Below are 20547 nucleotides of genomic sequence, written 5' to 3' on the forward strand. Positions count from 1 at the left end.
TGGTCACTGTAGATGCATTTCTGCCATTTTAACGAGTCTCTCTCCCTTTCAGAACACAAAATCAACACCATCCAGAAGGTGAGCAAACAATTACATGCACGGTACATGTGATGCCTATCCATTTAATGGCCATCTTTCCCTCAAGTGTTACTGGCAACAGGTGTAGGTGGTACTAAAGCCACGCATTTTTTCAAGGCAAGAGTGACAGAGAGATTCCTGCCATTTAAATAGTAACAGACACTGAAAGAATTGGAAGAGATCTCCAGAACAGAAATAGCATCATAAAGCCAAAAGGAGCTAACCACATCATCACCTACCTTACGTTTGTTTGTTGGGCAAACATACAAGTAGCTCAAAATAGTCTTCAGACCAACTTTATCATTCAGTTTCTCATATGTTGTCCCATAATCTGTGGACCTACAATTCAAGAGAGATTCTTATAAGTACAAACACTTAATCACAAAACCACAAGTCACTTGGCAGCTTTTCAATGTAAGTCATGCTTTAAATAGCGGAATGGCTCTCTAGAGCTTTTTCAATGATTCATGTAGTATATAATGATACTTAATTATATACACACAGCATCATGTGAGTGTTGATAATTTGCATTTAAATTAGATTAGAAAAAATTAAACCAGCATCTTCCCAAAGCATCTTAAATATGTACAATAGGAAATACATTCTGCATATAGAAGATGATAATGATTGTCAGAAATGCCAAACAGCAGACAGCAAGAGACTAAGGTTATCAGTTCATCATACACTCCAAGCTCAGTTTTAAGATGGCTTATTTCAGTGTATTCCAAAGTACCTTCTCTGACACTGACTAGCAGAGAGGGTGGACACATGCATTTTATTCTTGCTTTAAAAGCCACTGTTCAGTAGAGAAAATGAAGTATTTCTGAAATGAGTGTTGCCCATAAAAACACTGACTACGTGTCTTGGGGAAGAACAAAGTAAGTGAACAAATGAGACTGTTCAGTGTTCCTGTAGGAGTTACACCTCACATGGGACCAGAAGCAGGATCAAGCATCAGCAGAGGTTTTTGTTCATTATGCAGCTCATGCTTGCCTGAATTCTGTCCCAGTATCCCAGGGATTTAGATAAACAGCCCAAACCAGTACAGTTGGTGCCCATAAATTGCAGAAAGGGACATGTAGTATCTGGGTAACAGACATTCAAAAGCATAACATATTCCTGTATCTCACCTGTAAGATGTACAAATGGGCCCATACAGAACTTCACTTGCAAGCAGTAACATGAATTTTCCTTTTTGCTGTGCCCTCCAAAACCAGACATTCTCAAGTAAAATCTTGGTACCCAGTTTTTGCAGGTTCTCTCCTATCAGGGCTCCAACAGTGGCTAAATTCACAAAGGCATTTAAGACCTTTAATGCTTACTCTTTTTTCTTTTTGGTGGCATATGGAGTGTGGTACATTTCTAAATCAAGTACCATACCTACATTCATATTTCAGATTCTGGGATTTCAGATTTTGCACTCAGTACATGAACAAAACAAGAAAACAGCAGCCTAAGGTTTTATCCATGAAAGATGAATTGCACTAAAACATGAATCTGCATTAAAGTTGAATCTTTCTATTTAGAAACTTTATAGAAGCCTTTGCACGTATCTGCCTGCTCATATAACAATTGCCCTATGGTTTATATCCATAGATTTCTCCTTTCCTCCAATAAACCCATGCCCTCCCATGTGCATGTATGACCTTTGGTGTTTAGAACATTAACATCATCTGCTGACTGAGCTTTGCCTTTATAAGGTCATCTCTCTCAGGAGCACAGAAACTAACTGAGCTATTTCCTCAGTGGACTGAGGAGTGGGATACTGTTATGGTTGTTTCTGTTACCAAATATTTCAGAGATGCTCCAGCATCCAGGTAAGGGGATCCACAGCAAGATGCTGAACACAGCCTGGCCAAGGACTGCAGCTCCACTTTGCTACCCTGCCCCACCTCACCACCCAGTCTTCTCAAAAGTGAGTATTTCTGCTGCTCTCTGCCTAAACCCCAAAACCTACCCTTTGTGAAGTTTGAGCTGACAAAGACATACAAAGATTGTAAGGAGTAAATCTGACCTGCTGAGTTAGGAAAAATGTATTTACAAAATAATGCTGCTTTTTCTCATACACCAGTGACAGTGAATTCAAAATGGGATCTTTCAAAAGGGGATAGGAGCAAAGAAAATCTGAGACATAAAGCTTGCTTTGAAATTGTTCAAGAAAGGCAGCCAATACCCCTGCCACAACACAGGCAAACTCATGTCAACATCCTATTGCAAATGGTAATCTCAGAATTGCCAGCCACTTCTTACTTCAAATCTCTAGGCAATTGTTTTGCATTCATAGCTTTATTTACAGGTAACACTCTATACAGATGGAAGCGTGTGCTTCTGTCAACATCTATAAAAGAAACTGAAAGATTTAAAGGCTTAGAAAAACATTTTTTTTCAGATGAACAAATTTGCAAGCAATCGAAGGAGCTACTATTAGATCTTACTCTCATTTTCGTGTTCTAAACTGACAATAGCCAGTCCTTCTACCTTCCCACTTACCAATTTTTACTTTTGTACCACTTTACAAATACCCTTAATTTTAATGGGGAGGCAAACGTTACATATACAACAGCAGATAGACATCCATAACTGTTTTAACACAAAGAAATGGTAATATATACATTTGCAGAGCAGTGGAAAAAAAGAATTGGATCAAAGGAAACACTGCATCCATGGGAAGTCTCTGCTGGGATCTAACCAGGGGTATCACCAACCTGCATTCATCTTATTGTTATTACATATATATATATGTATACAAGCCAGCACTGATTAGTAGCCTACATAACGAGCTATTTGTTTGTCTTATTAAATGGGTATTATAAAGCAGCATGAGACTCCTAACGCATGAAAACACATCAGCCATTGCATGGCCCAGGAAGCCAGCCCAACCTGGAAGTGCTGCAAAAGACAGATGCACCTCAGCAGGGTGTAGGCACTAATGACAGAGTAGGAACACCAACTTCAATCCCAGTTATCTGAAGGGGAAAGGATATGTAGCAACCAACATCTCCACATCTTGTGTGGAAGGCTGCTCCTCTGAAGTTCTGCAGAGAGAAATCAGTTTTAGTCCATCCATGACAGGAGTAAGCAAATGCCCGGATAAATCACCAGAAAGGACTAAACCCAGGACATGTCAAGCTTAAAACACAAAAATTAAACTCTGCTTTCTAAATAGCTACAGCTAATGAAATAGCTACATGTAAATGAGTGAACAGGAAGCCCTATTTTATTGTGTCTTTTGTAGATTGTGTTGCAATGGTTTCTCAAACTGTTCGGGGGGAGAAGGGGGATGTGATTCTTACATTGTGGAAGTCACTGAAATGCAGATGACAGTAGAAGAATAATATTCAGAAAATAAAAGTATTTAGACTCAATTCTGAACTTCACATTTGTCCCACCATATTAGTTGCAATTGCTATCATTAAATCCCAAATTTTACCAGTAGCTGTTTAAAATCCAACTCCCTATGTTTTCAGTTAAGCAGAAGACAATGCAAGAAGATAAACATTTTCATGATCACTAGCTCATTTCACAGTATAAAAAAGTACCAAAATTATGGGATTGAAGCTCTGATTTTCCCAGTAATAAATTAAAACAAAACTAGAAACATGTGGCATGATTTCTATTTTGCAAACTATTTGCAAGAAAGCTGACATTTAAACAACTTCATTATTATTCATTGACAGGGTTTTTCCCTCTCCTCCCGTCAGGGTAAATGACATTTCTATTACACTATTATAATAAACTCCTGCACATTTTAAATAAAGTCCCTGAATTCCATTAGTCCACCTACTGTCATGAATATATCTCAATCCATTCCTACCAATATTTCACAACTATAATAGGCATTCTGAATCAACCAGCAACATGAACCCTATGGAAATTTTCTTCTTTCTCAAGAAGCACAGCCTGACATTCAGAGTACTGTCAGTTTGAATACAGAGATTAAATAAATTCCCTAGTTTTCTCCTTTGTCACAAACTTAAGGCTGACTGTAGTTATTTTACATAAGATGCTGAAGACCTGAAGAATCGAACAGCTGATCATTTGGTCAAGAGGGTTTTTTTTTGTTTGGTTTGTTTTTTTTGTTGTTTGTTTTTTTTTTTTTTTGCATCAAGATCTTTCTGGAATACTCCATGAGAAAAAAAGAAAAACATGACTTGCAGACTTTAAGCTGTCTCATGTCTCCTGCTTATTAGAGTACAGCTTTCTTCCCATGTTAACAGATTAGGTTACTTGTTATAACACACATCATTAAGAAGCAATCACTTTAATTGGCACCATTTGCTTTTTTTTCTTCTCCCACCAGTCACGCCTGGTTTTCACACATTAACTTGACTGCTTCCCCCAAATCCACCATGAGAACGCTCTGTTTCATGTCCTTATTCCCCTCTTTCCTCCACAGCTGAATTTGCTGCTCTAACTGTGGTCCAAGTGGCAGCTGGCCCTGGGAGGCAGGACCAGAAGCTCCTGTGATGTGGTCCCTGAGCAGCAGAGCAGGGCAGCCTGTCTGACCAGGAGCCGTGTGAAGAGATGTGCTCTGCCCTTTTTCTCCCTCTGCACATGAATTTATCCCTGGCACAAGCCAGGCATTTTTAAGTTAAGCAATGACTATTAGATCTTGTGTTCCAACCTCACACATAACTGAGTTTGCCACCTGGTTTGCCTCCAAAGGGAATGGTCAGGTGAGCACAAGATTTGCCAGTTGCTATCATATTAATCTCTACAAGAACAGATTTTTGGAAAGAAGCCTTTCAGATCACAGAAGGCAGAACTGCAGAGCCACGAGCTGCACTTACAAAAGGCTTTCAAACAAACAAGTTTTTGAATAAGGAATAATTAAGACATTAAAAATGATCTTTCATGTCTGAATGTGAAAAATACTGGAGCTGGTAATTCTGGAGCAAATTTGTAATCCTGTATGCCATGTTTTAAGCCTGTTTGTAAACTTTGCTGTAGAGTTGTTGACTCTTGCACTCTTTTTTTCTGGGAAGACTTTGAGGTTGAGGTGCTATTCCTTCATCCCTTAAATTGAAACGCTTTACTTTGGTTTCACAGCCAGGTAGTAAAGTTTCCCATTGATTTTTGTCATACCACCATGTTTCACAAAAGCTAGTAATGTCAAAGTCTTCTTCAACAGCTAGCCATTTATGTTCACATGTTCCTCCTGTTAGCTTTTCACAAGGCATTGATAGATATCCCTTCTGGTCTAATGCCTCTTTTGATTTAACTCCTTCATGTGCGACCCTGGTATTTTTTCCAGAAAGTACTAATGCCTCATCTCAGTTTCTTAGGGTGAAACTTTTTTTTTTTTTTTAAATTCATTCTTTATTTTCACAGAAAGTTACTCTTGCTTTGCAAATTACCTTGCTTCACCAGGACACTTCTCACCACTGTCTGTCTTTTTAATTCATTGTATAAATAATTCCCCAAGGCTTTTCACATTTCTAATGGGATCTGTTTGCTTAGCTCATGGAGACTGACACATTTTGAATGGAGTTTTACAATCCCACCTGGAAGAGCAATTGCAAGATGTAAACACAGGAAGTTCTGCGTCCTTGGACAGAATTTCCATGTTGAAAAGGGTTTCATAAGAGTGTCATAAGAGTTTGGTTCAAGAGGGCAGTGGTCTGACAGCAGGGACAAGCCAAACAGTTGGTCAGCATTTCTTTAAAAATCTGTAACAGTACTGCGCATGTCACAACATTAAAACACTTCAAATTTATCCAGGAAGTTGAAATTCAATTTATAGACATTTCCAGAGTAAAGAAAAATAAGATATTTCAAAACTCAAGGGACCCACGTCTCATGGCCTAAGTGAACAGATTTCTTACTACTTTTTTCTCATGAGGCCCTCAGCAGGCTGGCAAATAGGACTGTTCCCACTCTCTAGGTGGGGAAACAGAGGGAAAGACAAGATAATTAATCCTGCATTTGAAGGAAGTCTGTGACAGAGCCAAATTCAAGTCCCCTCAGGCTCCACCATCTTCCCAGTCCATCCTGACACTTGTAATTTTCTGGGGTTTTGTGTGTGCAAATAAGGATTGGAAAAAGTCTTGCTATCAATGGCAAAATGATGAAATACAAAATTAAAAACACTTTAAATAGGCATTTTAACACAGATTAAAACCTTCATTTTGAAAATATTTTGCTTCCAGTCTGAGTTGACTGTAGATTTTACTAGAAATTAAGTCATAAATTTCTATGAGTTTAATGAAATGTGTATTTTTTTCCTCTCATGGGAAGAATTTTCTCATCACAAAATGAAGTTTCCCACCTGCAGAAGCCACCAAAAAGCCTTGGAGAGGGAGTAAAAAAATTACAAAGAAACAATAAGAAACTATTAAATTGACATTTTTCTGCATAATCAGTTAAAGTAATTCAATTTTCTTCTTTTCATTTTCAATCAACTTTTATTTGGAGTAATCTAAATGAACAGAAACCTACACACTGAAATTTCTTGTAATTTTTGGCTTAATATAGTTCAGCTGATTATTGCTATAAATAATTTAAAGATGTGACAAGCAGGAAAAGCAGCTCATATTTTATCATCCAATCCCCAGTCTACATATCGTGTTGGATATTTTTTCAAAATATTACCCAATTTAGAAAGAAAGAAAATAGGGGAGTGAGAGGGCCATGAGACATAATCTGTAGGCGACACAGATGCTTGTTTCTCCTTCAAATAATGGTTGAAGAAAAATAAATTTGCCTATTGCCTTCCATGCTGTTTCAGTGGAGAATTAGTAACTCAGGTTACCAACCTATGGAAGCAGAGAATACTTGTTCCTCTGTCAAGGTAATAAGAATTTGGTCAATTGCTTCAGAAGTCAAGGGATGATGACAGTGGGAATATTCCAATGGGAGACAAGACAGGTTGTATGGGATGAAAGGAAATCATGCAGTCAGGGTGAGGTTATTTCTTACTCTCATCTTTGTCAGATGAAAGGTGAAGGAAATGGTCAATTATGATGAAAGTGCAAGAGTTTCCAGTTGGACAAGACAGAAGAACAAATCCACTCATACCACAATGCACAGCACTAGACAGCAGCAAGACACATGACTGTCAAAGGTAAGGACAGGGAAAGAAGAGTTCCTGTAATAATCAGGGTAGCACATGAATGAGAACCATTATCCTGGTTTTGGCTGGAATAGAGGTCATTTCTCCTTAGCAGCTGGTACAGTGTTCTGTGTTGGATTCAGTATGAGAATAATGTTGATAACACACGAACGTTTTGGTAACTTACCCTAAGTCAAGGATTGTTTAGTGTCAGTGAGGAAGAGCACAAAAAGCTGGGAGGAAGCATAGCCAGGACAGCTGTCCCAAACTGACTGAAGGGGCACAGATAATCAGTAGTACAGAATCAAAAATATGATGAGGTAAAGCTAAAACACCAATGTAGATGTATCTGTTTTAGCTCTGGGTGACATGTATTTCAGACCCTCCTATCTTACCAAACTAGCCAAGGAACAATAACTCAGAACAAACTTTCATGTGAAAAAATTGAGAGACATTCTGTGCTTGTAAGATGTCATCAAAAGATTTTTGAAATATCAGTTTCTGATGTCACTGCCTTTTTTAGCAGAAGTAACATTCTGCTGTATTGTGGAGAAGGGCTTTTTATCTTCAGGCTTCAGAGACATTGCTGCATAAAGGTTGGATAGCCAAAGAAAAGAGCAAAATCAAGTATTTTAGCCTGAAAAAAGATCAAATTTGGATTAGATGGGAATGATGCACTTTACCCCTCCTCCTTTTACTGCTTCTCTAATTTTAGATGCCTGTCCTATCTTGTTTGATGGATAAACATCCTTTAACTGCAGAGTGCAATGGTTTCCCATGTCAGCAGGCTAAGAACAGAAGATTCTGGCAGTTGATAAAATCCATATTCAGATTCCCCACTCCTCTGCTTGCTGATCAGAGATCAGATCCTGATCACACTTATGTAAATCCAAACTATTTACTATGGAGATGCACCATCATAAACATGGAACTGGACAGCTTCAATGATCAATTTGCCCTTGCTTGGAAGCAACTGCTTCCAGGAAATCAGAAGGATCTTTGCTGTCAGAATGCAAGACGTGAAGATTTTTATTTCAAGTGTACAATTACCCAGCTTTTGTGTGAAAAATAATGCACTGAGATGTGACTGGACTCTGTTCTAGAAGTGTTTCCAAGGCACTGTTTTGCAGGAGTAGACTGTAAATCCACTATTTCCTATGGGCAACCCCGTTTTGGGGCATCACCTACATTCTAGAACCCCTCTTTGCCGTGCTAAATGACCACTTGCAGGATTAGCTCTGGGAAAGGGTATAGAATGTCAAGGGCAGACGATTTCTGAAAAATAACTGTGGACTTTCCACCTATTTTGCCTGGTTGCCAGACTCCCAGCAAGGCTGGTGTTTGCCACTGATAAGGGGAAGGAACTGGGTCTTCCCTCTCCATCGCTTCCATCTCCTCAGAGCAGCAGAGCAGGTGACTTTCCAGAACTGTCCCTCTCAAATCTCCCTTTCAGCTCCTCATCTCCCTGAGGCCTCAAAGACTCATCTCCAGTCCCTCACTGACTGCATAAGTCAAGAGCAGCATAGAGAGGCTGGCAATCACAACCCCTTCAGCTATTCTAATCCAGTGCTGGGTGAAAGCCAGCAGTGAGAAACAAAGGAATAGCCATCAAAGCAAGACCTCCACTTGACCCTCTCAGTGAAAGGCTCAAGAGGCTGGTTCAAGTGGTGCTCTGGCTGAAACATTAGTGCCATCTCTCCTGCTCTTTCTGTGAGTCATTTCGTGCCACAACATCCAGATGCATGTGGGAAGGACCAGTAACTCCACATTTTTTGGGTGGCTAATTAATATATACCAACAAAAATATGATACCAAATACATACCAAAAGCTGACAGGTTACTGATGCTTGTTCATCTGATGGTATGTATGATCCAAGCACTTTCTCTGTCCCTAAGCCCATAGTACTGGTTTTCAATACTTTTCCATTTGCCTTCACAACATTATTTTGAGTTAAAGACCCCAAAGAAAGGAATGACTGACAACAGGCTTTTGCCTTGCTACCTTAGGGGAATTTTGGGGAATCAGTGGAATATAAGTGGAAGAGCACCAGTCTGGAGGATCTCCCTGTCCACCTGACTTGTTTGTCAAAACAAATAAACAGGGTAGAATGCAAATTTCTGCCCTTCCTTCATCACGGTGGTGAACACCCTGCAACACTGAAATTCAGAATGCAGCCATTCCCACAGACCCAGCCTCCACTCAAGGCTTATGGTCATCAACAAAACAAACCTCAGCTTAGCTGTGACGGATATTAAAGTCGTTCTTCCATACGTTTAAATCAAAAGCTGCCTTCTAAATTAGGATTGAGGATGACTAATGATTCTTCTTGCCATATGTTTGCAGGGGCATACTGACATCAGCACACCCTTAATGCCAAATTCTTGCTCATAAAGTGGTTCCTTGAGTGTTGATTCTTCCCATTTTCACCCCAGTCTGGTGTAAATCACACAAATAGCTGGGATTGGAGCCCAGCAATCATCACGCTATTAACTTTCTAATTGATGGTAATGGCCAGAATAAATTTCAGGCACCCCAAGGGGTTGTTAATGGATTTTGTAGCTTGAGGGCAGAGCAACAGGAAGCTTTTCCATTAATCAGGGAGATGAGACAACCATACATGTCCTACACTTCCCACCCCATCATAACACTGAGGTCACTGCAGCTTGGCTAAAAAAACTCTCACAGCAGGCTGAGCTCAGTTAGAAAGTTTGATACTTGTTCACCAGAGCTGCCTGAGCATCCACAGGCACATTATACACCCAAAAAGCTGCTTTAGCCCACCTCCAATTAAGAGTAAGGAGCAGTTTTACTGAGTCATAAATGCATTGCAGGTCTTCTGCAGGGTATGTACTAAAAGCCAGAGAAAAGATTTTCTGGCTAGCACCATCCAAGCATTTGCAACACAATACGCAATCTTCATTCTATCCTGCCAGTGCAAATCAACAGCTAGAAAGCTTAAAAGATCCAGACAGCCCAAGACATTATTGTCAAAATCACTGTCCGAGCCCCTTAGTTGTTATAATGGAGTAACTCCCAAGGACCAGTAGCATTTTAAAACCAGCTAAAAATGTGCTTCATGCATTAATTCCTATTAAAGTTAGTTGGAAGATGCAATTCTCATCCCTTAGGCAATGCTAATTTTTTCTTTTTTTTGCCTTGCTTTAAAATATCATTATTCCCAAAGTCTGGATGGAGTAAGAATACAGGAGGGAAAGAGATTAAATTAAAAAAATAGTAATTCAGAGTGTTTCATTTCACTTGTACCAGTGTTACCATTATCCATTCAACTGAATATATTATAACACAGTCTGGCTGTCACCCTACAGGAAAAAACTCCAATGAAACAAGGAGAAAAATCAAAATGAAACACACTTTCAGGTTATTCCTACATTTTCTGTCAAGATTTTGTTTTTAAAATATTGCAGAAGATTTATCTGAATAATGCTGCATTTCCCAGAAGAAAATTGTTCCACTGGAAAGGTTTTCAATTCATTCTCTGAGTCCAAGCAGTGAGCACAATGAGCTGCTAGCTTGACTCTTACCACACCACAGTACCTAAGAAGGAATTTGTTGTTGCTGGATCTAAAAGCTGTGCTACTGGACTACTCTACCCAAAAATCACTAATTAATGCTTTAAAAGCAGACAAATACGAGTGTTACTATTTTTTCTTTTTAAAGCAATTTGAGTGATGCATCTCTACCAGTTGTGTCAGCTTCAAATAATAGACACCACCCAGAGCCACGCAGCTTTATTTTTTATCTCTTGGTTGGTAGAAGCATATTTATCACTATGTATCTCAAGGATCAGTGGGGTTATAAAGCTTGCTATTTATAGCTACTCTTGGGGTATTGAGCAAGTGACAGTAATTTGTTCCTGTGACATCTAACCTTAGGTCAACTCCAATAGCAGAAGATGGATTTTTACAGGAAATGAAATGAAAGTACACAGCAGAAGATTAATGCTGTTTTCCAGGCCTGTGGAGAATGCATGCTCCCAATCGCTCTGTGGGAAAAAATGGTCAGGAGCATGTGCTGTGTGTTAAGAACAGAGCAAGCTGTGGTCAAGGTGAGCTGTTCAAACAGTCTATTAGCAAACTGACACACTGGCATTTGTGCATAGAGGAATTGCAGGCTGACAGTCTAGAAATGAGCTCAGCTCTTCGGGTTCTTTGATTTTGAAAGTCATCTTTAAGTCAGCAACAGCTACAGATAAAATGGGATTTGCTTTTATGTTAGTGGTAAAAGATAAAAGTAAGTTAAAAGTAAGCTAAAGCTTGGCTGTAAATTCCATATAAGAAACATTTTGTACAAGATCAGGTTACTATTTTGCCCTGCATTACAGCATCTTGTTTTAATTACATTTTCTGTTTGTAAGAAAATAGGGACTGCATATTGAAACATGTTCAGAAGAGTCCCTGACACTAAAACCCTTACTGATAGGCTATACTAGTCCACAACTCACAACCTACATTAAAGTCTCTTAAAAGAAAATATTGACCAGAAGACTTACTTTCCCCACAAGCCAACTGTTCTTAATTTATTTGGAATTAAAATGATAAGGAAGGTCTTTCCAAAGATGTGGGTGTATAAAGACATTAATTATACAATCTAGTCATTAAAATAATGCTACTAACAGGAACTCAGCCAAGTACCTGAAAATTATTTCCACCTTCTTATAACAGACCTGTCATCCTCAGCCACCACCAACGCCCTTAATAAAGGTGTATCTTCTAACATGCTCAAAAAATTTCAGCCTTGCCAACCAAATTTCACACTTGACCACTAAAGCCATATAAGCCCCCAATGTCCCAAAACAGCTGGGAAAAGCCATGCTAATTTCACCTGTGTGAAAGCCAAGGCTGGTAGAAAAAGCATTATTAATTACAAAAGGTTCGATTTGCACTTGGAGTGACAAAGGTCACACAGCTACATAAAGATAATACCCTCAAAAAGGACCTTCATAAGTCCCTGGACATTTCTCTGGGAGATGGTTGCCAAGTCCTATCCTGCTGTGTGATAGAAAGTCACTGATAAATGACTGTAAGTGGAAGGTCTTCAATTCAGTTTTGATTTATTAGTGCCCAATTAGAACAGACACTTTAAGTAACAGTTGCTACGGTAGCCAAACACTGCAGCTGTGACTCTGGGTGGTGGGGAAGGCAAGGAGTCAAGAACAGGTGCAAGATTTTAAATGTGCAGTTCAAGTGGGGAGCAGACATTCATGGATCACATGTATGCCCCAAATCCCCCTTTCAGCCCTATCTACACACACACACATCTTCACCACCTATCACGCTGCCAGAAATCCACTCATTTATTGCTTAAAGGTCCTGTAGCAGGTGAAATAAGACCAGACAACTGTGACCAATCCTTCTACATCTTCACAGGTCAAATTCCTGCCAAAAATGCACTGAATTCCCCTTTGCAATAGGAGAGAATTGGAAGACTGGAAAAATACACCAAAAAAAGTAGTTGATGATTTTTTACTGCTTCAGAATAAAGTTCCCTGTTCAGCGCATCTAATTTTTGGGTGAGTAGGGCACCTTCACCTTCACATCATGTATGGGTTTTTCTGTCTCCATCCTCTTCCCCCTGTTTTAAAATTTATGGTTACCATTTAAGCTGATTTCAATTTCCATTAATAATATGTGCAACTGATGTACATTTAAGTGATTTTAATCATGTCGTAGTGACAAGTTTAGCTTAAAGCAGGGCTTCACTTAGAACTATCAAGTAAATTTCTCTTGAAAAGGTCAGTTTAACATTTAACAGGAGGGCCCATTCCAGACAAATTAGAATTTGCTCCACTTGCTTCAAGTGCAAACACTTTTTAAGCTGGCTTCAAGAGAGGCATGTCAATCAGAAGAGAAAAGTGTCAGGCACCTAAGAGAAAAGGTTCACTGATGCCTCCCCACACAGCCAGCCCAAGGACTGCTCAGACACATGGGCAAAACTGAAATATTCCTGCCTCGCTGTTCAAGATCTGGGGCCAGACCAACCCACAGAAAGTAGGGAAAGCAGAGCTGGGGGAGATTGGGCAAGCCCCTGACAAGTCAGACTTCTTACTTCTAGTTGCTGCAGCAACAGGAATGCAGTGGGAACAGCTTTCTGTGAGAGAGAGGGGTTATTGTGTGTGCATCCCACGAGGATTTCTTATTGCTCCTGCGCCTGGCAGAGGCATTTGGGCTTTCCAGGAGAGCAGCACAATAAGCAGAGAGGCAATACCTGTAATGCTGTCTCAGTGGCACTCTCAGCAGTAGCCCAATTCCATACACCCTGCAGCTGGTGACAGCTGGCATCACCACAAATAAAACACAAAAAATATGCCTGTGCTTGTTGCACTTGAATCCTTGAACCAGAACCTCTGGAGAACACAGTGACATCAGATCTTGTGGTACCTCCACGTTGCTGATGAGCCTTTCACTGTTAACAGTAAAGCAGAGCCTGTAACCTCCTGTTGCTGTGCCACCCATGCAAGAGTGTAATGTGTCCTAGTAGATCTTTTCCCTTGAAAATAAATTTTCCCTAAGGATGTTCTCCATCAAGTGACAGTTTCCGAATAGAATCAACACATCTTCCAGGGACCTGTCCAGCCTTCCTAGTAGCTGCCTGAATGACATCATCCATTTAGTGACAGATTTCACAGTCCTTTTTACTATCATGTTTTACTAGTTTCAAAAATGCAAAGATCCTCATAAAACAGAAACTCTGTTTGTCTAGACAGCCAAGTAAGTTTGTCCAGACTGCTAAGTAAGTTCATAATGGTGTAACTTTCCCCTGACAACTCCCAAGTTCTCCAGGAGTCCTGGAGAAGCCTCAAAGAGTATTTTTGACATTTGTGCTGTCACACTGCCTGAACAATCTTCATTAGTTCACAGGTTTGTGCTTCTGCCTAGAAAGAGTGGCTGGGGGGAAAAACAAAGCAAACAACAAAAAGAAAAAAAAAAACACAATAAAACAAAAAACAAAGCCACATACACACAAACACAGTATTTGAAAGTTCAGGGATAAAACTGAAATTTAATTCGGGCATCTGCAGGGTCACTTGGAAATGCCTCAGATACCTTTTCACTTTAGAAAATGCCAACCTGCCGAAGCAAAACTTTTCAGAAAAGCTCCTGAATGGAATTTCCTTGGAAAAAACAGAAGGAGCAGATTTTTTTACATCTGAGATGTGAAAGGTCCAGGCTTTGTAGGAAAGAGAGGACAGTCAGCTCAAGTACTGATGCATCCGTAGCTGTCTAAGCATTAAAACAACAGCTGGGGCTGCTACTGCAGCAATCACCAACACAGTGAAATTAGTTTCAAGCAAATCCTCCTTTACAGCAAGGAAAACACTGAGATGCAGTAATTCTCAAGTGATACAAAACTTCAATTTAGGAGCATCATCCATCTGAGGGGAGCTCTCTCAGCCACTGTACTACTAATTGTTGTGGGTTGGTGCTCTCCTTCACCCCTTTGAACTCTGCTTGTGTGTAGGACAGAGAAAGATGTTTAATAATGCAACCACACTCATGATTATGGAGAAGAGTAATAGATTCACCAGCAATTTGACTAATCAAGCTGACAAAGTGATTGAGTTCAAAAAGGGAAGGACTCTCCCAGCAGCAGTTCATTAAAATAAAAATGAAATTCTGCACACTTCCATTTTAGCAAAATTTACTGGTTCAAAAGAGGGAAGAAAAAGGAATAGCCTGTATAATCTCAACTATCAGCAAGAAAAATCAGGTATAGGATACAGCTAAGACTGGATTAGCTCTTTTAACTTCATTACAATTAGCAAACAAAACCTGCAGAGAGGAGGTTCTGAAAGGAAAGCCCTTGCACCTAGAACCATTAGGCCAGGTGATTGTGAACAGTGGTTGAACATGATGGATATTCTCATAGCAATGGAGACAACCGTGGCTCTGAGGGAGGACCATGACAAACTTCAGAAAGTAAGACAGAGTTTTTTTATGAGAAATGTGTGTTTGCAAGAAAAAAGTAAAGCTGCTTTGAAAATGGAAAGCTGACTCATCCACACAGCACAGCAGTGGTCCCATGAAGTTTTCAACAGTGTGAGGCTGCTGAGAGTCAAGGAACTCAGCCTGGGTGGCAGTGTGAGAATATATTAAAGTAAGTGTCTTTTTGTGAGAATGTTTTATTTATAAGAGTAGAACAGAACTGTTGGAAAGAATGAAATAAAACCCCTTTGATTTTATTTATTATCTTACTTCATGTTAAAACTTAATGGGAAAAATCCTGAAGTTATTAAGAGTTAAAAAACTACATGTTTTATTGGATTCCTGAGCTGTTACAAGTTTAATTGTAACATTTCAAAATGGTGTAAAAGATGAGATAGATGAGAGAAGCTGCTCCTGAAGAGAGTGGAGGAAACAAGAAAACATGGCACAGGAAAAGCTACCTCTTAAATGGCCCTTAAGGACCATTAAGGGACATTGACAGAATCAGGCAGAGGAAGGGCTTTAACCTGCGGGTGAAGAAGCAATTGTGTCTGCAGAAGAAATGTGTTACAATCCAAATTAGTTCAAACCATCCAGAAAATCCATCAGTCAGGCATCCAAGTGGGACAAACAATCCTGAACACTGTAAACAGGTAACCAAAAAGGACGGTACTAGTGTTCCAAGACTGGCTTGATGGCTTGGTCACTGATGCAGGACAGTAGAAGAGGGAACCTGAGGGTGGGGGAGAAACTGCACATTCCAAAATTCCTTGTGGCAACACCAGACACTGAACCCCTTGCTACCAAAAAAAGGGAATTGCCCTGAACTCTTTTACCTTTGCATTTGCCAGATACATTTTTCATCCCCGTGGTGTACAGACACCAAAAGAAAAGAGCATATGTTTCCAAATTTCATCAGCCCTGTTGAAAAGCATGGAAGAACACCAACTGTATTTAGGTCCAGACTCAGGAACATAACCAAATTCTGCAAAACAGATGTAACCACCAATGCTGGGAGTTCTTATTGGCCAGGAAGTGGAAATAAGGCTAATCTTGGGACTGTGAAACACTTATAGTCCCACTTTCACATTCCAGACATTTGCAGTTCTTTGGGAAATTTCTATGCATTAGGTCCCAGTTCTTTACTGAGTTTCTATTCCCAAGGAAGGAAATATTTAACTGAAGCCACCATTTCCAAATATGATGTTGCTCAACTATCAAAGAAAAAAATGGACAGCCAAGGTAAAACACCTGTTGTCAATTTTTTTGTCTGAGCACAAACTCATTGAGCTCAAATGTATCTTCTAAGGGCTGTGTAAAGGTGAGCAGGTAAAGGAATCTTATTGTACAGAGAGGGACAAGCAGACAACTCTAGTGCTTGTACTGTCACTCCTGAAACATGAGGTCTCTATGCCTCCATTAATTAAGGCTGTTGAGCTCGATCAGAGGCTGATCAGTCTTCAAGCCCTGGACTTGTGCATAATGATTAACTCCTAGCTCACCTTAATAAAACCTTGAACCAAACATCTCCTTTGGGTACTCAGAGAGGGAGAAACCAGCTCAGCTAATTAGACAGAGTTGTCACAGCAGCTAATCAGCACACCTACATTCATCCCAGTGATTGGTACCAGCTGGGGAATAATTTCAAAAATTTACCAGGGAATTAAGAAAGCACACCTTTGGGACCTGCTGGAATAGAAGTCTTTGGCTGACAGAGCAAAAAAGATGCAGGAGATGAAGCAGCAGCTAAAAGTAAAGTTTGCTTTAGAAAATCAGGAGTGAAGACAGGCAAAACACACAAGAAGTGGTTCTTGTGGCAATTGATAGATCACCTGATCTGCAGCGCTGGTGGGCAATGGAGCAGTAGTCTACTTTAGGGGAAGCACTTGTAAGAAAGCGTCATAAATTAATCCCAGCAAGTCAGCCTAGAGTGCAGCAAATGACAGCACTGGAACACAAACAGTAAGTAAATCACATCTACCCCCGCCTGGGGACTGGGTCTAGATCTCTGTTCTTTGCCTCCAGACAAACCCAGTCCTAGTCTATTATTTCAATTAATGGAACAGTCTTTTTATACTGAATGAAGATATTATTACTTGTCTACTCTATGACTCTGACAGAAAGGCAACACTAACAGTGAATCTTCCTTACTGTACCACTGGGCATTAACTCAGCTGGTAGTGCTGACAAGTCCTGTCCAATTTAGAGGCTGCTAAGTTCAGCTCCTTGAGTGCAACTACCTCATCTTTGCAGGACTCTGTCAGTAGACGAGTTATGCTGCCAGCCATGTCCCTTCAAAGAATCTAAGCCTCTTGGCAGTTTATCCCTTTTTTTTCTTTTCTTTGGCATTTAGACATTACAGAGTGATATTTCAGATATAGCTGAGGTTTTGAACAGACTGTCCTGTGAGCTCTGGAAATCAGGAGCAGCAAGCCTGGGCCTTCTGTCAGGACTACTGACAGCTCATGATCTGAGCAGATGAGATTTGTCTGCCACAGGTCTCTGCCACAGCTGTACAGCCACACACTGGGCACAGCTGGTGCCTAAAACCAGGGCAACCACCTGCACCCCCTCCACAGAACCACAGAGCAGGAGAGGCCGTAGCACCCTGCTGCAGAGAAACAGGAACTAAGCTCGGTCAGTGACGTCTAACAGCTACTGTGGCATGCCTGACGTGCTTTTTTCCTGTTTTGTCTCCCAGAAAGGGCATGGTGACCACAGTAACATATAACAAAACAGCCTTAGCTGGCCATTGATCAAACCAACCTAACCATGCCCACCTATCTGATTCTCAGACAAATTCTTCTTTAAAATTTACCTCTGCCTTATCTCCAAATCCGTGGATGACAACCCTATTCGTGCTGTTGAGACAACTGAGTTTGATTCTTCATAGAGCCCTCTAAGTTCACTAATCTCTTTATTAACTTTAGCACCTATTCACACACTGCAAATCTCTCCTAGGAATAAGATGCCAACACCAGAAGGTGTAAACTCCTCCAAGAATTAGGGCAGCAACCTGAGAATCACTGCCTGATGTGCCAGCAACACTTCCTTCCCTGCTGCAGCAGGCTCACCTGTGTGCTGTATCCACCCAAATCACAGGATTCTCAGCTGGAACAGTCACAGTCCAAGGACTGTGGTACATCACTGGTTGGTGCCCAAACAAACAGAAAGGAGCCATTTTACAAATACTGAAAAATACTCAAAAGAACTTTGTGTTCCTACGGATGGTAGAGAAAAGACAAAACAAATCAGACAACAAAAATTCTGTCTTTTTGGATAGGTAATGAGCCTGACCCAAAGGTTACCAAAATCTGCACAAGCCTTTCCACAGACTTAACGACAGTTTACAGCAGACTTTGTGTAATTACCTTATATAATTACATAAAAGCCTGCTAGAGGTTTAGTGAGAAGACAAATGTTTATGGCAACGGGAAAGTTCCTGATGGCCATGTGATGTTCCAGAAGAAAATATAAATATATTACTTAGCTTTCAGAGCAAGACTTAAAGCTTCTTGACACTAACAAAGGAAATGTCAGAAGCAGGGAGTCCAGAGAAGCAACATTTTAGAAAGGAAAGGAAGGGACAAACCTATGTGGGAGGACAGGATGACAATGCCCAGTGGGATATTAAAGCATGTACATGATCACTGTCAAGTGTTGGCCAAATAACATGTAAATTAAGGCATCTGAGGCATCTGAGATGTTGCTGATTCACTTAGCATTCTCTACCCCTTCCTGGATGAATTTGAGCTCATTAGGTGCAGCTGGAAGACAACAGCTCCTGTGAGAAATAAAATCAGGTGCCAGAATGACTGGAATTATGGAACCAGATTTAGACCACGCAACTTGTGTACTTTCCCAATGTGCCAGACCAAGCTATGGCCTCTTTGTGTTTTCCAAATTAAGAAAAAAGTCCACCACCAAAAACAGAGCCCGAAAGTTACTAACACAAGTGTCAGTGCTCAATCTTTAAGGGATAGGGGGAATTTCTGCATAACAATAACTGCATGATTCCCCTTTTCCCCCACTTTCCAGCAGTGAAAAGCAATTTTGCAGCCAGTAGAGGCTGACTCACCCTATCAGATGCTGAACTCCCAGACCTCACAGAAGCTAACGCTGCCTTTCAGATTTCATTCTCAGAACACAGAAGACACAGCTTACTAGAATTTTAATCTCCTCTGCTTTTTCCTTTCTGACCAACATTTCTACATGTACTTTTGGAGAGGCTTTTTCTCACAGGAAGTCAGATCTGTCATACAGGGAAGGAGCAGGTAGATTCAATTCTCTACATCACATCCAACCAGAAGAAGGCAGAGAAGCCACCAAATTCTTTCAGAAAATTCAAAAACAAAGCCAATAATGCCCCCATTGTAGGCTTAGGCCCACAAATTAAATAGGAGTAACTGATGTTTTTCATCACGTCCCAAGCAACTGGGTCTTAAGAGTCAAGGTTGTTGCCACTTCTCTGAAGAGAGAAATATTTCTGAGGTGCTAGAAACAATCTGGCCAGCCTGCAAACAATACAGAGGTGAAGATCATCCAAAACCATCACTACTTTAGTCTTCCATACTTCCATTCTCTGGTAAGCAGTGTTATACAAACGTACAACAGCACGAGTTTACTGAAAAGCCAGAATTTTTTTCTTAACTTCTGAATGGAGCTTTCCAAAGTTTCCCTTTTTACTTTCTCTATTCATTAAAAGGATAAGGCAATGCTTAAAGAGCAATCAATAGAACTCAAGAATACTCTGTTCTCCAGCTGCCATATGAAGCTCCTTGCCCTAAAGGCTGCACACAAATGAAATTTTATGTCATTTACTGCTTTTTCACTTTCACTCTCCAACATGCTGAGTGGCCAGTTCATTTAGAAGATAAAAAAGAGCTGTGTGAGTTTTCCTTCATCATACAGTAAGATTTCAAAAATATAAAGAGTGTGTCAGAAAAAGAAACTGGATGGCTAAAGGCACAGAAAAACCTCTTCCTTCTCAAGCACTAATTCAGCTCTCTGCATCTGACAGAGGCCAACAACCACCTGGTGCTTTTCAGCTGTCCATCCTCCTAATGCTAAAAGATTTTATTGGTTCAAATGATGGATACATTCTGAGAACAAAAAGTAAACCACACAAATACACCCACCAAGGGCTAATAAATACCTCCACTAAACACTTCTGCTGTTTTAAGAAGTTGTGGAGCCAGAAGTCAGTATCAGCTGAAAGGCTACATCAAAATAGTAACACACATGGCCTGGCCTTGTTGCTATACCCTTGTCATCTTTGCATGCTGCAGGTTCACTGGATCAAATGGATCTTTGGTTCAATCCAAAACAGCCCTCAGTACAACTGCAATGGATCTTCCTTGTTCAGTGATCAACTCCTACTGACTTGATGGAATTACTTATAATAAAAAAGGCTAGAGTGCTAGTTATTATAACAGCAGTAAATAGCCTCACACATTCCCTCAGTTAAATGAGAC

The 20547-nt window shown here is 40.2% G+C and overlaps 1 protein-coding gene across 4 annotated transcripts in view; it reads right to left on the reverse strand.

Annotated features, from left to right (window-relative positions):
• LOC138112860 (VPS10 domain-containing receptor SorCS1-like) overlaps nucleotides 1–20547 on the reverse strand; it is a 270350-nt gene that overhangs the window by 145985 nt on the left and 103818 nt on the right. For 3 of the 4 annotated variants that reach the window (XM_069020456.1, XM_069020453.1, XM_069020454.1), the window contains exon 3: nucleotides 318–417. In XM_069020456.1, the coding sequence (XP_068876557.1) occupies nucleotides 318–417 (100 nt within the window). Of the gene's footprint in view, nucleotides 1–317; nucleotides 418–1208; nucleotides 1275–20547 lie in introns of those variants that run through there. The other variant, XM_069020455.1, reaches the window with a different exon arrangement.

Source organism: Aphelocoma coerulescens, chromosome 6 (genome assembly GCF_041296385.1).
Source record: "Aphelocoma coerulescens isolate FSJ_1873_10779 chromosome 6, UR_Acoe_1.0, whole genome shotgun sequence".
NCBI classification, from domain to species: domain Eukaryota; kingdom Metazoa; phylum Chordata; class Aves; order Passeriformes; family Corvidae; genus Aphelocoma; species Aphelocoma coerulescens.